Source organism: Lagenorhynchus albirostris, chromosome 10 (assembly GCF_949774975.1).
Source record: "Lagenorhynchus albirostris chromosome 10, mLagAlb1.1, whole genome shotgun sequence".
NCBI classification, from domain to species: domain Eukaryota; kingdom Metazoa; phylum Chordata; class Mammalia; order Artiodactyla; family Delphinidae; genus Lagenorhynchus; species Lagenorhynchus albirostris.
In genome coordinates this window covers 45,107,149-45,124,278 of record NC_083104.1, presented here as the reverse complement: position 1 = coordinate 45,124,278, position 17,130 = coordinate 45,107,149, and the positions used below count along the sequence as shown (strand labels likewise).

Genomic DNA, 17,130 nt, shown 5'->3' with positions numbered 1-17,130 from the left:
GTTATCTCATCAGGTGACGTATGTATGATACACAAGTGTCAGGAGCAGTTAAAGTTCCTCTGAGGTGCGCACTTGAATAGCATGGGTGACCACTCAAGATTCCTTGCTCAACTCCCCAACGCCAGGGATGAGCCAAGAAAAGCAAGGACAGCAGAAACCAAAAAGCGACTCTCTGAAAGCTTATTAAAAATGCAGGGCTTCCCTGGTGGCGCAGTGGTTGAGAGTCCGCCTGCCGATGCAGGGGACACGGGTTCGTGCCCCGGTCCGGGAAGATCCCACATGCCGCGGAGCGGCTGGGCCCGTGAGCCGTGGCCGCTGAGCCTGCATGTCCGGAGCCTGTGCTCCGCAACGGAAGAGGCCACAACAGTGAGAGGCCCGCGTACCGCAAAAAAAAAAAAAAAAATGCAGCCACACTGGGAGACATGTGAGTGTATTGGTGGGTGACAGCTAAAGGGCCTGGGGTGTCTTTTTGGGGTGATGAAAATGTTCCAAAATTAACTGTGGCGATGATTGCACAACCCTGTGAACGTACTAAAAACCACCAAATTATACACTGTAAATTGGTGAATTCTATCTCAATGAAGCGGTTACTCACACACCAAAAATGTAACCCCACAAGGAATGTGAAAAAAGGTCTCTGGGCACACCTACCACCCTTGGGCATATCTCCAAATCTCCTGCCAAACACTGTTCATGAAAGACGCATCTGAATCCATCCAAAAGGTTAAATCACCTTCCCTATCATCCTAGGAAAGCCCAAGGAATTTCTAGTACCCTTCACTGCCATTTCTACTGAAAATGGGTCAAGCAAAATGAGATTTCATGCTTAGAAACAATAAACTCTGGCTGCCTGGAGACTCCAACGATAATGGAACAACTGTTCACGGCTTAACAATGCTGAGGGGAATGGGCTATTACTGGACCCAACAGGAGCCCTTTGAATTTTTATTTTTGGCTTCTCAGCTAAAAAGGGATATTTCTCTCTTATTGTTAAGTTGAAGTCCTGATACAGATCAGGGCTTGAAGGTCTAGACCAGCAGTCCACCAACTACAGTCCACAGTAAAATTCGGCCCCCTGCCTGTTTTTATAAATAAAAATTGCATTGGAAAAGAGCTCCGCCCATTCCTTTAGGTATTGTCTGTGGCCGCTGTCAGCTACAACAGCAGAGACCACGGAACGGACAAACCTAAAATATTTACTCTCCGGCCCTTTAGGGATAAGTCTGCTAGCCCCTACTCTAGGCCATCGGAGCCCAGGTCCTTCCCCTACCCACCCCCACTGAGTTCCCTAGCCCAGCAGAGCTAAGAGACTAGGCAAAGGGCTTAAAGGTCACTGACACCACTTCAGGGGCTTTCCTGAAGACCGCCTACATGCCTGTGCCATTCAAGACCACTACTGCTACCTGAGGGTCTCCTAAAATCCAGGCTGATCTTCCCTCATTCCCCACCCTTGCTATGGCTCACTTTGAAGGAAGTATCATTTCGCAACTCAGTGACCTTGAGTTAGGCCATGGAACTTCCCTGGGCCAATGGAATGTGTCACTTACTGCACGTCCAGTCAGAGGCTCTGACTGTGCCTGTGTGGTTACATTTGTCCCCTTGAGCTCCTGTCCCCTGCCAGGAGAAGAACATGGCCCTACACAGCTGCTGCCCGTCATCCCAAATCTTCAAATGAGACAAGTGAAGCAGACCTGAACTGAAGCTCAGGCATGGAAACTTAAGACAAAGAGCAAGGAGTAAATGTTGCAGTAGCCACAGTGAAATTGAGAGTTGTTTGTTACCCAGCATTTCTACAGCAAAACCTAACTACTACACACACCCAATTTAAAAGCATGTAAAGTACGGCCACCGATAACTAGGAGGAAAAAGTTCACTGCATAGGACTGACATTCCATCACCATCAGGATCTCCTAACAAGTAGTCTAAGCAAGGAAGATGTGGCCACTCTTGGTTTTCATAACACCCTCCCTTAAAAAAACAACTCCTGGAATTAACTCCAGCAAATAGCAGATGGGAATAAAATAAAATAAAGGTGGGATGGACCAAGGCAGGAGAAGAGATGGGAGCAGATTTCTTTTGTTCTACACATCTAAAGTTGCCGGCCCTACCTGTCATACTCTCTAGACAAGTAACTCCTCTCTCCTCCAATCCCTTTCAAAAGTTGCACACCCAGGGCACTGCAGGTGTCTGGTCTCAAGGTTAAGGGTACAACTCCAGTTGCTAGTGCTCCTCTGGCCCACTAGGTGGCGCTGCATCCGCACCTGGGCAGGCCCACACCCTCCCTCAGGTCCCAGACAAAGGGAAGAGAGTACTTCCAGGCCTGCCTCAGACTCAGACTTGACCCTTCCCATTTCTACTCTCCACAAACCCCTCCTTAAATAGAAATGAAACAGCACTGAGCAATGGAGTTCAAACCTACAGTTAACGACAACCTGAGTTGTCTGTTGTGAGGTTTTTTTCAACACCGAAAAAAAAAGTATAGTTATCAGACACACTGAAATCTAACGTGTTGGTTTGGGTGTGAGAACTGAATTCCTACCAAAAGAAGAGAAGGGAGGTCAGAGTTCCCGTGCCCATCGGCTGTGCCTCATCATCATGTTTCTAACCATTAAGAAGCAAGACCTTCCTTCTCTCCCACCAAGAACATGACCCACACGCACGGTCCATCATGTGGATCAAAATCCAGTTTAGCGCTGAAAACCTCCTGGAAGAGGAAAATTCGAGTCTTGCCCTAAGCTGACTCTCCGGGGGTCTGGGCTTCGTGTTGGCAATCTCTGGCTCCTCTGGCCATACCAGGTCATTTTCTTCCACCTGCCTTAAAAAGTCCTTGCTAGGGCTTCCCTGGTGGCGCAGTGGTTGAGAGTCCACCTGTCGATGCAGGGGACACGGGTTCGTGCCCTGGTCCAGGAAGATCCCACATGCCGCAGAGCGGCTAGGCCCATAAGCCATGGCCGCTGAGCCAGCATGTCCGGAGCCTGTGCTCCGCAACGAGAGAGGCCACGACAGTGAGAGGCCCACATAACGCAAAAAAAAAAAAAAAAAGTCCTTGCTAGCTTGAGATTGAAAAATGGAATACTGCCTGCTATATCAGTAAACAAAGGATGTCACAGTCATCACCGATTGCAGCCATCACCAGACAGTGAGCTGGCGAGCCCTGAGGGAACTCGGGAAGGAAGAGAATACCTGCCATCTAGCAGCCTTCAGACTGCAGCCACTCCCTACCGTGAGCCCCGAGGAAACTCAGGATGTGAAAACACAGGATACTGGCCCCAGATAGCTGAGGTGCCTATCAAAGGAATGACTTCAGTGAGCCCAGACTCTTTCATCTTCCCATACATAGAGAAGTGCTAAATTCCTTAACTTGGGATATCTGTTTCTTTTTAATTAACAATTATCTTTTTTAAATTTTATTTATTTATTTACTGGCTGCACAGGGTCTTCCTTGCAGCACACAGGATCTTCCTCACGCATGCGAACTCTTAGTTGCGGAATGCACGCGAGCTCTAGTTCCCCCACTAGGGGTCGAACCCAGGCCCCCTGCATTGGGAGCGCAGAGTCTCACCCACTGGACCATCAGGGAAGTCCCATAATGATATATTTTTTTTTTTTTTGTGGTACGCGGGCCTTTCACTGTTGTGGCCTCTCCCATTGCGGAGCACAGGCTCCAGACGCGCAGGCTCAGCGGCCATGGCTCACGGGCCCAGCCGCTCCGCGGCATGTGGGATCTTCCTGGACCGGGGCACGAACCCGTGTCCCCTGCATCGGCAGGCGGACTCTCAACCACTGCGCCACCAGGGATGCCCCAATGATACTCTTTTGACATTCAGACTACCTGCCCTTTGTTGCAAAACTTCTATATAACCTGGCTCCCCACTTGCCTCCTTGGAGCAGTTCTCTCAGGGTTACTTGAGGTGCTGCCTCTGGGCTTGAAGTCCTAAAAATTCCCACCAAATAAAACATAACCCTCAATTGTTAGGCTGTGAATATTTTTGAAGTCGACAAGACTCACGCTGCCCCTGGCTTGTGCTCACTTGTCCACTGCCCAGTCCGTCCCCCTGCGGCATCAGGCTTGCAGTCATCATCCCCATGACGTGATGGGCACATCACCTCCAAGCCAAACACCGTCCAACTCCCCACCGCTCAACTCCTGGACCCCATGCTCCCCCTCTGCCAGCGACCTCTGAAATCTGAAATCCACACATCTCCCTCCCTGTCCACAACCCCCAGTCCTCACAGTTCTCAAGACCCCCTCCCCTTGATCCCCCATATCGCCTCCATCGCCTCTTCCCATGCAGCTTCAACCCCACAGCCCTCCCTCCCTCCCTCCCTCCCTCTGTGGTACTTTCGCGGCACCCACAGGACAAAACCCAATTCTGCACAAAACCAACAGTCCACCTTACTCTGCCCTGAAGCTGGGCTCCGGGGGGTGAGGGGTAATCACAAAGCATGATGGGCAGACAGAGAGCCCTAGAATGCCGTGGGCTCCCAGGCTCACCGCGCTCGGCACCCCATCTCCTCCTCCAGCCCGGTGCCCAGGGGTGCCAGGGAAGGAGGTCTGATGGGCTGGGTAGGGTCTGAAACAGCCTCTCCCTGGGCGGGAAACTAGGGTAACTTCCAGCTGCCCAGAGCGGAGGCGGGCTGGTCCTCTCTCCTTTCCTCCTCTCCCAGAGGTCACTTCCCTCCCGAAGACTCCCAGAACTTCCAGCCTTCAAGCCTCCTCTTCACTCCATTCCTCTCCCAGCACGTTTACCTCCATCCAAGAATTCAGAAGATGTCCTGCCCAGGGACTGCAGGCAGAGTGAGACAGGCCCTCCTCCCTCCATCCCCTCACCTGCAAGCTCACACCTTCACGACAAACCCCTGTGTTTCCCAATGAGCATTACAAAGCCCTTCGTTATCACAGGAAGCCTGTTACCTAAGACACTACAGGGAAAGGGCCAGCTTTACAACAGGCCAACCTCGCGTCTCCCACATGCTGGAAAACACCAAAGAACATTGACGCAGCACTCCCTGTAACCTGCTGTCTTTACCTAAGAGGTTCTGACTGAACGGGACGGCGAGGCTTACCAAGTCTTCACCAACCGAGATCCACCTCCGTTGTCAAATTGTTTTACAAGGCAAAAAATTAAAAACTGTAACTTTCTTTTTATGCAGTGGGGGAGGGGAAACACAGGGAAAGGAAGGAGAGAAGGGAAGGAGTAGGGAGATGGGGGAACAGGTAGCACGGAGGAGAGAAAAGGAGTGGGAGGAAAAAGAAAGAGGTGGAGAGAAGAAGGGGGACGCAGTGGCGAGAGGAAGAAAGAAGCAAAGGAGAGAAGAAAGGAAAACTGAAAGCAAAAGTTCTCCAAGAGCGTCCCCTGGAACCAGAAAGCCTGCTGGCCCCTGTCTCTATTCGATTTCCCTATTCCGGACATTTCACATGTGACCTTTTGTGTCTGGCTTCTTTCAACGAGCACACTGTTTTCAAGGGTCATCCATGCGATAGCATGTATCAGTACTTCATTCCTTTTTATTCCTGAACTATATATACTCCATGGTATGAATATACCACATTTTGTTTGCCCATTCATCAGTTGATAGACATTTGGGTTGCTTCTACTTTTTGGCTATTGTGAATAATGCTGCTTGGAACACTCCCATAAAGTTTTGTGTGTGGAATTACGTTTTCATTTCTCTTTACGTAACTAGGAGTAGAATTGGTAAGTCAAACAGTAACTAGTATGTTGAACCTTCTGAGGAACTACCAGACTGTTTTCCACAGTGCAAGCTTTCACCTTGACTGCAACATCATGAGGGACCCTGGGCCAGAGCCACCTAGCTAAGCTACTCCTCAATTCCTGACCCACAGAAATATGTGAAACTATAAATGTTTGCTGTTTCAAGCTGCCAAGGTTTGCGGAAGTTTGTTACACAGCGAGAGATAACTAACAGATGAGAATTGAACGAAGTTAGACACAAAAGGTGTTTAGGACAGTGTCTAGCACATAATAAGTGCTCTATCAATGTTAGCTACTATTATCACAGTATCTTCCCACCACAGGACCTTTGCTCACGCTATTTTCACGGCTTGGAATGCTCTTTCCCTCCCCCCATTCCTGCTATCTCCTACTTATCCTTCAGATTTCTGCCAAGACTACTTTCCCACAGAAACCTTCTTAGAAATGCCACTTCAGGGAATTCCCTGGTGGTCCAGTGGTTAGGACTCTGCACTTTCACTGCCAAGGGGCTGGGTTGGATCCCTGGTCAGGGAACTAAGATCCCACAAGCCACGTGGCGTGGCCAAAGAAAAGAGAAAGAAATGCCACTTCAGAAATCCCCTTTACACAATCTCTTAGCACCCTGTACTTCTGTGAATATCAAACATAGTCATAGTTAAATCATTATCTGTGTAACTATTTTCAAGACATTTTTTCCTCTTCCGAAATATAAAAGAATCTCAACCTGGCACACCGCCCTACCCTCTGTACACACAACGATATCTCAAGAATACCTCTTAAAGGCCAACAACCCACTAGAAAAATGAGCAAAGACAAAAAACAGGTTGTTTGCAGAAAATGAAATAGAAAGGAGGCAGAGACTCATTCACAATTAAAAAGAAACAAAATAAGATGAAATACCGTTTTTTATGACTATCTGATTAACCATGATGAAAATAGTTGATCAAACTCAGAGACTGCCACTTCCCCACGTGGATGCTGGGCACCTAATGGGTGCAGGCTCTCTGGAGGGCCGTGCTGCGATGCACGCAAAATCCTAAATGCACGTTTCCTGTTAGCCGACAGACATGCAGGATAAGTGACCCGAAAGATGTACACACAAGAACGCTGTTCCTTGGAGCAAACACTGGAAACAACTTAAAGCATCCGTCAAGAGGGGACTGACAAAAAACAGAGGCTCTTTTTTGGCCACTGAGTGGCGAGTATGATGAACTCCCTGCCCTCATAGCTGCTACTTGCACAGCAACCCTGTCTGCAGGGGCAGTGCCTGCCTGCTCACTACATACCCTAATGAGGCCAGGTCCACACACCTACAATCAGAATCCAGGCTCCATCATTTTAATTTAGTTTCTCCTTTACATTACAGTAAGGCATTACACTGGTTCTTCTAAGATGATGTGTTTAGAGGGATTCGTTACCTATTAATTTCTGATTAATAAAGGAGGAACTACACAATGTTTGTTATAAAAAAAAAGTCTGAGAACAGCTGGTTTAAATAAATGGAGATGATAACGATACAGCCAAACGAGTGACTATAGAGCCATTGCAAAGCATAAGGCAATATTCTACGTACTGTAATGAAACAATCATAAGTAGTAGTTAATTTTTTTAATGCAGATTAGGGTATATGGTATGGTCCCATTTGTGTATTTCTAGAAAAGGAATTATGGGCATAAAAACTTCCTGGAATGATTTTTTTTAATGGTTAAACTGTACAGATGGACGAGTGATTGTTACCCTACGTTGACTATGCTTTGGTACAATTCTAAGTTTTACCATTTGCATGTGTTACTTTCATCATTTAAAACCCTAGTTAAATGAAATTATGAGAAGAGAAAAATCCACAATGAAGGAAGTTAAATAGGGTCAGAAAACAACACTACTGGCTTGTAAACCCAAGGATGCCTGGTTTCCATGAGAGGACAGGCCACCCCACTCTGCACCTCCTTAAAGGTGAGGGTGGTAACAGTACCTGCTTGGCAGGATCGTGCTGAGAAAAAAGTGAGTTTCCAGAGCAGTGCCTGGAAGCCTGCCAAGCACAGAGCAACTACTCAATAAGTGTCAGCCGTTGCTAGGATCTGTGATGGCTGTCAACCTGACTGAGCCATGGGGTACCCAGATACCTGGCCAAACATTACTCTGGGTGTTTCCGTGAGGGCGTTTTCGGATGAGATGAAGATTTAAATCGGTAGACTGAGTAGAGCAGATTCCCCTCCATGATGTGGGCAGGCCTCATCCAATCCACTGAAGGTCTGAAGAGAACAAAAAGGCTGACTCTCCCTCGAGTAAGACAGAATTCCTCCTGCCTGACTGCTCTCCAGCTGACATCAGCTTTTTCCTACCTTTGGACTCAAACTGAAATACTGTCTCTTCCTAGGATGGCGAGCCTGCTAATCTCTGGACTGGAATTACACCACTGGTTCCCCTGGATCTCCAACTTGCCAACTACAGATCTTGGAACTTGTTAGCCTCCATAATTGTGTAAGCCAATTCCTTATAGTATGATATATATATGTAATATTTTATATATATATATATATATATCTATCTCCTGTCGGTTTTCTCAGGAAAGCCCTAATACAAGATTTATGAAATTTGATTTGTTCCAGGTCTAATTACAGTTACAAAGTTTCTGTTCATAATAGTTTCACTTGATTTGCTCAAGTCTGTCAATGTTCACACAAGATCAGACGTCAGAGAAGAAAGTCAAGTTTCTCTGGGCCGTGAGTCCCAGAGTCACCAGTGAACTGTGTGACTGGGAGAACATCCAAACCCAGCTGCAGGGCACACCCAGCACCCTCTCTTGCTGAATCCCTGGGAAGCCCCTACAGCAAACCTCCGCAGAGTGGGACAAACAGGGTGCTGACGGCAGAGGCCCACATCTGGCCGCTCCAGTCCCACTAGAGAGCATCTTGAACGAAGTGTGTGTGAAGTGACACTTGCTCTAATACTTGCAAAACAAATTAATGTAAATCCGTTATGAAAACTTGGCATCTAAAAGAACACCCTTAGGAATACTATTTGTGGCTGGGACCAAAGCACCCCTGATCAATTCTTTAATAAGATTACTCTTTACTTTTCTTGTAATTTATTATTTGGCAGCTTCCTAAAATGGTTTAAAGTAGGCAAGGACTAACACCAATACATTAGGTGCATTAAAAACCTGCTTCAAATTCAGAACGAAACCAATTAGGAGGATAAAAATACAGCAGGCACCTGCAACTGTAGCCTCCCAATCACATGTCAAGAATCTTACTAATACATTTTAACTAAATTTTACAGCATATGTCAAAACCTTGTGTGATAAACATTCTACCCACTCACCTAAGGATGAGAAATGGAGAAGCAAGGTCAGCTGGTAACTCCCAATCTCATTTACAGCATGTTTAAAAGGCAAATGCGAATGTTTTGTGTTTTGCTGAAGATTAAGTGTTAAGATTAAGATTAAGTGTTACCTCTAAAATCAGCATAACTGATCCTGCACTGCATTTGCAAAAACAAACCAACTGCTAAATAGGGGCCATTCCACTGAGAGAAGAAGCAAAGAACATTTCTAAATGATAAATTTGAAAAAAACTTGTAATTCCCTAGATTCTAATTCACGTTTTCTCTCCCTGTGAAAGAAGAGATGTTTCACTGTCCATTCTTTTCTGTTTCACCCAGCCAAGTAAGTACCATTCACATCATATATTTTCAATGGAAAACACAGTAAAAATTTTATTCTAGACAGGAACTGACAAGCAAGATTTTACATTCAATTCATAAAAGAAGTCCATAATACTTTTATTTGAGCATGTTTTCAGAGGACAAATCAACTCTGATGGCTTTAAATCAGTGACAGAAAAGGAACAAATCTGAAATGGTGGCCCTGTGATGACAAGGACACCAGACAGGACAGTTCCCATAAGCATAGTGGCAGCAATCCTGTCCGGGGTCACAGCGAGTCATTTCCACCTCTGCCCACCTCCAGGGCTCTGAGGGAGAGGCCAGAGCTCATCTACGGACACCAGCAAAAAGCTGGCCTGGAACAGATGCTAGTTGAACAGAATTATTGAACAAGCCTGAAAATACTTTAAATACACAGACACACACACACACACACACCCCACAGCATCTCCATTATCTCCCATCCAGAGTCTCATCTGTCTTGAAACCTAAAACTGAGAAGAACAGGGCAAGAGGAGCTCATGCCGCTGAGGAACTCACTGGTTTGTGGCCCAGCAGATTGTGAGTAACAGCATATAGACAGGACAGACACCAGATGGGTCACCAATCATCAGACTCTGATCAGCCTGGAGGAAGTGAGGAGAAACGTCAGCCCCACATCAAGAGACAAGCCAGAGCAGAACTGATTAGCAAGCTCGCCGTCACCGGGGTGTGGATGGAGGTACAGGGCCAAGCACATTTAGTACAGAAAAAAAGAAAAGTGGGGCAGAAAAGAGGGAAGGAGCGGGGGAGACACCCTGCCTGACCCTGTTCTTCACCTGAAAAATTCCTTGCTGACCCAGACACCAGGTGAAGCTTTAAGAAACCAGGATAGGACACAGGATCAGGAAAATCAGTAGGAGAGGCCAGAAGGGGCCTCAGAGACTGTGGTCAGCCGCTGCAGAGAATTTCAAAGAGCAAGGTGGTGTCCAGAAGGCCGGTCCCAACTCAGACCCACTGCTCATGGCCCTGCAGGGGTCACCTGCCTCCCCTGAGCCTGGATGAGGGGCTGAGGGGTGAGCAGCCTGTCAATAACTCGATACTGCAATTCCCCACCCCAGGTCCAAGGACAACCCGCCAAGCCGAACAGAACAGGAGAGAAACAACTTTCCCCGTGGCCTTTTCACCCTTCCGGCCGCAACTTTCACAAAGAAAAGCAACAGCGGACATGCCGGGCAAACACACTTACCACGTGAGCTTGTCCGAATGAGCCTGCCTGGGCAGAGTCTTGGCAGAGGCTGGGCCCTCACGGGCTGCTCAAACTGAAATACCAATGCCATGTGCAGAGAGAAACTCCAACGGCAGTTCAGAGCGAACAGCGATCCCCCATCAGAACCCAACCCAGGCAGCACCTCAGCACAGCCAGCTTCTGCACCTACTCAGCAGTTCTCTGAGCTTGCTTGTTGGGGCAAATCCTAAGACTGCTCGCTGCCCTGGAAGCACAATGGGTTACGTAACTAGAGGCAGCATGGGCACCCTATCGGCTCATCTCGTTAAACTGCCCCAAGAAGAAAATGACGCACCCCAAAATGTGATATCCCTAGGTTGAGGATAAGGGGAGGGAGAGGGGGAGCAGGGCTTTGTGACGGGCATTTGGGCTTTGCCTAAAAATTAAAGAGGAACAAAAAGCTTGCTGTTCATCTCAGCGCTCCCCAGGAACTGTGGGTGGCGTGGATTTATTAGAGGCCGGGTGCCAAACGGTCTCCCAGGACGGCACTTGGCAAAGCCCTTGGAGTCCACATACGCATTCTCGGAGAAACTCCAGATCTCTGGGAAATGTTTTCTGTTTTGTGTCTTCCTCTCAGTGACCGACAAATGAGACTTTAACCTGAGCGCGTTCTGCGTTGTCGAGCTGCACCTTCAACACGTAACAGTGTCTGTGTTTACGCTCCTGTTTACCAAGCCACTGCCAAACGTGACAGCACTGAGCTGCTTTTCAGCTGTCCTATGGTGCTTGCTACAGACGTTCCCGCAAAGAACCCCCAGTTACCATGCCCCATAGCCTCTGAAGTTTCAGCACTGCGATTCTGCCGTTACTTTGCCCTCGGTTGTCATGTTCAAAGCGAAACGACTTTAACAAGCTAAATGTTTCCCGGATTTCACTGGCACAGATGCCACTAGAATCCCAGTGATTAGCTCACGTGTTTAGACAAAGGAAGATGCAGTTGGGACACTGCCTCCTCCGAGAAGCCCTCCTAGTCTCCCGGATCCTCTCCCCTCCAAGGCTCACCCAGGCACCCTCCCTGATGCTCTCCCGTGTGCTGTGCTTATCACTGGTGTAACCATTCTGCACAGCCTATCTCCACTCACTCATCTACGTCCCCACCCAACTGGACAGTATTCCTTGGTGGGGGGTGGGGGGCAGGTGGCAGGGAACGCATACCCCGGGGGTCATGACCTACACGCAAGCCCCGCCCCTTAGAGCTCAGGGTCTTAGGCCAGATGCTGAACCTTTCCTGATTTAGTCTCTTTACCTGTAAAAACAGGACAACAGTCTCCATTTAATGGGGATGCAGTACTAATTAAATGACACAACTCATTCATTCAGCAAATGTTTACTGAGCACTGGCCACAGGCAGGCGCTCTTTCAGACCCTGGGACTCGGCGGTGCACAAAGTCCTTGCCCTTAGCGAGTTTCTATTCTACTGCAAGTTTGGTCAACGAAATACAAACATGTAGTACTCACGGCTAAGTACGGGGAGACAGCTAAAGCAGGTAAGGGAGATGGGGAAGGGGGGTGTGGACCACCCTCTATGCAGGGGAGTCACAAAAGGCCTCTAAGGAAACGCCATTTGGAGAAAGTAAAGAAGGAATCAGGAGGACATCTAGGGTTAAGGTGATCCAGGAGCTGAGCAGCAGCAAGAACAAAGGCCCTGAGGTGGGATGTGCTGGGTGTATCCAAGAATTAGTGAGGAGGCCAGTGTGTCCGGAATGGAGTGAGTGAAGAGGAGATAGGTCAAAGGGGCACAGGCAGCCCTGTCACTTAGGCCACGGTCAGAAGGGAGCCCGCTGGAGGTTTGGAGCACAAGAGTTAAACCACCTGACGTTGTATTTAAAAAGCCACTCTTTTGGCTGGGCAGAGATTGGATTGCACAGAGGCAAGAAGGGAAACAGGAGGCCCAGTTAGGAGCCCACTGCAATGATCCGGGCGTGAGATGAAGGTGGCTTGGACCAGGGTAGTTACTGTGGGGCTGGTGAGAACCAGTCAAACTCTGGACACACTGGGAGCAAAGAGTCAACAGACTTCCCAGCAAACCAGGGTCTGAAAGAAATACAGAGGTCATGAATGCTTCCAAGGCTTCTGGCCTGGGCAACTGGAAGGATGTAAGTACCATTTAGAAAGACTGCAAAGAAAGCAGGTGGAGGGGGAAATCAGGAGTTCATTTCTGGCCAAGTTAGTCAGAGATGCCCAACAGGCGTCCAAGTGAAAGTGTTGTTATGTGGAGTCAGACCGACACATCTGGCCTTCGGGGCAAAGGTCCAGTCTGAGGACAGGCACTGGAAAGTGCTCAGCGTAGAAGCAGATTCTAAATCCCGGAGCCCGCGTGAGATCACTTAGGGCGTGGGTTACCCGAGAGAGCGAAGGGCTGAGCCCCGGGGCCCCCAAAGTTCCCAGAGGGGAGCAGCTAGCAAGGTCGGGACCCAAAGCCAAGGGAGGACCGTATTTCCAGGAGAAGGGGGTGGTCGGCCGTGTCAACTCCTGCTGAAAAGGCTAAGGATGGACCCCTGAACCGAATGAGGCCATCAGCACTGGGGGCACGGTGGGGTCACAAGCCTGCTCGCGGTAGACACAGGAGAAAAACAGGAGGAAAAACAGAGCAAACCGAAGAGCAGAGACACAGGCGCTAGCTGCAGGGAAAGCAGAGCAAAGAAGGATTCTTTTTAAGAAGGGAGCGACGATAGCATGCTTTTGTGCTAACAGGGAAGATCCAGGCACAAGGAGAAACGGATGGTGTAGTAGAGAGAGGGCGGGGGCCGGAAGCGTGTCCTTCAGGGCACAGGCAAGCAGCAGTAGGATTTAGTGCACACGTGGAGGGGAGGCCCCTGGTGCCATCGGGAGCTCAGGGGGTCAGCACCCAGGCATTCAGCTGGGATCCCGGCACCTCCAAGCCCCTCACACCCAGGAAGCTCTTGACGTGGGGTGGGGCTGGGGGCCCTCAATGCCTAACTGGAGAGAGAACAGGGGAAAACTACACACCATTCCCACTCAGAGCCCCCTCCTGTGAGGGCTCCAAGCAGTGGTCTCAATGATCCCTTGAGGAAAGACACAAACGAGAGCTCCGTTACAATGTGCCTGAATAGCAGATGTTGCCAGTGCGCTGGGGGATGAGCGCCCGGTTCTCAAGACACTGGGAAGGCATGACTGACAAAACTCGACAAAGTTTTTGTCTGTGCAAAACTAGACAGTGTACAAACGGTGCTGCAGGGAGTTCCCCACTGCTGCAGCCCACAGCATCATGGCATGTTATTTCCATTACACCTATCTTATGTCTGAAGAAACTGAGCCTCAGAGAGAGGGGCAGGGGGCCAAGCTACACTGAGCCCCGCTACGGGCCAGGGACGCTGCTCAAGGTTCAGTGATCCCGTCTTTAACCTTCACGACAGTTCTATGAGGCGCTGTCTTCATCTCAGACAAGTCAGTTCTGGATGGCCAGTCTCACGATTCCAAAGCTAAGACTCTTTGCACTTCGGTAGTCCCTCCCCACTCTCCACATCCCTCCCCGGGACCCACTCCTACGGCCCCACCCTTCCCCGGTCCTCACTGCCTTCCCCGGTCCTCACTGCCTTCCCCCGTCCCTGGCAGGGAGAGGCGCCCTTACCAGTGATGGTGCAGGCATCCCGGTACCCTCTGCAGCCGGGAGCATCTTCCACAGCCTCGCTTACATAGTGTTCCTCAGGGATGCCCGGGCTGCAGGCTAGGACTGCATGGTTGCACGCCTCCGAAGGGGGCACGGAGTTGGCCAAAGTGTCGTCGTGCAGAGCTGTGGCGTCCAGCTTGGCAGGTTTCACGGGGAGGTGCCCACTGCCATCGGGGACCCCGCTGCCGGAGTCAGGGGCAGTCGGGCAGACGGCCCCCAGGAGGTCTGGTACACCAGCAGCGGCTCCTCACGGGGAATCTATGGGACAATCCAGAGAGAGGAGCTCAGTGACTAAGAGTCTCTGAAAAAAAAAGAACAGAATCTTCAGAAAATAAGGACCCCGAGATGATGTGGGATCAGACTGTAAATTCTGTTTCCTTCAAGCCAAGGTACTTCCAATTGAATTCTTCAGTTTCGATGAAAGAACTGCAAGTGAAGTTCCATTCACCCAATCAGGTCCCAGTGCAGAACAAAATACAGAGCGTGTGGCTTCATTTACTAACTGAAACCTGTCTTGAAGCAGCTCTAAGCAAATCAACAGACTGGACCACAGCTAAAATGATGGCACCTACCCTGAAATGAGCACACCCAGGTCACCTGGCAGCCACGTGGAGTGTGGGAAGAGCTATGCACGAGCATCCTGGGGAAGACATGCACCCCTCTAAAAAAAAGCCATCTTTTTTTTTGTATATTGAATTATGTAAGATGTGATACCTCTCTTAAACCCTTTCCAACCACCGTATATTCTCAACTCTCCAAGAGCTTGAAGGCATGCCGCAACCTTAAGCTACAGCATGAAGTTAGAAGACTTCTTTAAGAATATGATGCAAACTACAGACCTTATGCCAAAAAAAACACACGCAGGTTCAGGAAAATCAGCCCATTCATAGGCTCTCAGGAATCTAAGGACAGCAGGTTAAGGGTCTGGGGACTAGCAGGTCACTGTCCCTAGGGGCCATTCCAGCAACATCAGCCTGACCCAGGGTCCACACCCCCGTGTAAAATCTGGATGGGCCTAAAAAATACCTGCTAAAAAAGGGATGGTGCATGGCAGAGGCTACTGAGAACCCCACTTGGTTCCAGTAACAGCAAACCTACATGCAAGAGATGTCTCCACACGGTTCAGGAGAGCGCTACTGCCTTAGACATTAACTTTCAATTCAGCTACGCCCCTTTCCTCCCAGCCCACCTCCACATACCACATACTGTAGGTATGCACCCATATACCCAGAAAAAATGCCAAACATGGCCATTATGAACAAGACAGAAAGGCTGAGAAACATTCTTCAGCAGGACAGTTCTCAAAGTGTGGCCTGAGAACCCCTGGGGTTCCCTGAGACCAGTTTAAACGGTCTGCAAGGTCAAAATGATTTTCTAAGGTACTTTCACTATCATTCTCTCATAGATGGTACAATGGAGCTCTCCAGAGATTTCCATGATGTGTGATGATACCTTTGTTCTGAAGGTTAACGAAGGGAATGTGTACTTCTGAATCCTTGTGGTTTAAAATTTTCTGTTTTGATTTCTAATACAATATATGTAAATCAAGGTGACACACATGAACAAAAGCTCTTTGGGATCCTCAATCATTTTTCTGGGACCAAGAAAGTTTGAGAATTATTGTTCTAGTAATGATATATTTACAGTTCATTTTTTTTTTACATAAGAAAAAAAGAGAAAAAAGGAAAGTTAACAGAGATTTACTCAACATGGTGCAGTCAGTGATGAAGGGAAACTACAGCCCTCAATATGAAGTTATTTACCAAAATACACCAAGAGTTCCTATTGTAAATGGTGATAAACTCCCTGCCCTCATTAAAATGAACACACAAATATAAAGTAGGAAGAGGTGCGGGAGCCTGTACATCCCTGGTGAAAAGTGATAGGGAACCAGAGATAAAAAACAGGATTGTATCAACAGCATCTCCTCAGTGATTCAAATACAGGCAAACGGAGAAGCCGCCCAGTAAGAAAAAGCCTGGAATTCTCAAGAACTCCCAAAATATTGTGGGCAGCAGAGGCCTGAGGGCGTGGACTAGAAGACCTTCCAGAAGGGAACCAATTAAGCTATTGTTATAGGGTACTCTGAGATATTTAAAGACATAACGACCCCACTCTTCCCGAGGAGCTGCAGGTACTCGGACCACACCTTGTGAGCTATCACTATTAAACAGATGGACAAAAAGAACTCAGAGGTGGCGAATACAAGCTAAGTAGGCACGGCAGTGAAATTAAACCAGGGACATTTAAAAGAAGAAAAATGGGCAAAGGATATGAAGATTCTCTCCCCTCCCCAGAAAAGAAGTAGACATAACACACACACCAAACATTTTCAGGACCCTTAATTGTGATCCAGAAAAATCTCTTTATCAGACTGACCAAGATTTAAAAACTATAACAAGGCTCAATTTGATAAGACTTTTAAGAAACTTATAGTGGAGAGATGGGTAATAAATTCAGAAGGGCAGCTTGGCTAAATGCATGTGGCTTTTTGGCCCGAGGATGCACAGACCAAGGGCGCTTATCACAGTGAAAGGCTAAGAACAAGCTAACACGTAACAGAGAGTACGGAGCCAATTACGGTGCAGCCACAGAGATGTGAACTCTGCAGCTGCTAAAAGGAAGTCTCAGAGCAGATATGAATTGATCAGTGTGGAAGGATGCTCTACACAGAGAAATGGTAGGTAATGAACATGGGCTCTAAAATAAGGACCCCGAGATGATGTGGGATTTGAGTTTTTGAAAACTCATTAATGGATTGGACCCTCATTCGAATTTTCTTTAATCTGTACTTCGACGCAGTCTATATGATCCTTACACAAAAGTTTGAAATAGTTTCTCCCTTGGTA

The 17,130-nt window shown here is 48.3% G+C and overlaps 1 protein-coding gene across 16 annotated transcripts in view; it reads right to left on the bottom strand.

The window, feature by feature from the left end:
- Positions 1–14,511, bottom strand: part of TRAK1 (trafficking kinesin protein 1) — a 104,288-nt gene extending 89,777 nt beyond the window's left edge. For 5 of the 16 annotated variants that reach the window (XR_009542859.1, XM_060162246.1, XM_060162247.1 and 2 more), the window contains exon 1: positions 10,612–10,788. Coding sequence is in view for 13 of the 16 variants with exons in the window: in XM_060162246.1 (XP_060018229.1) it covers positions 10,612–10,702 (91 nt within the window). In the remaining 3 variants the exon portion in view is untranslated. Of the gene's footprint in view, positions 1–5,067; positions 5,271–10,611; positions 10,795–14,242 lie in introns of those variants that run through there. The other 11 variants (XM_060162248.1, XM_060162253.1, XM_060162250.1 and 8 more) reach the window with 7 other exon arrangements.
- Between the last annotated feature and the right edge of the window lie 2,619 nt (positions 14,512–17,130).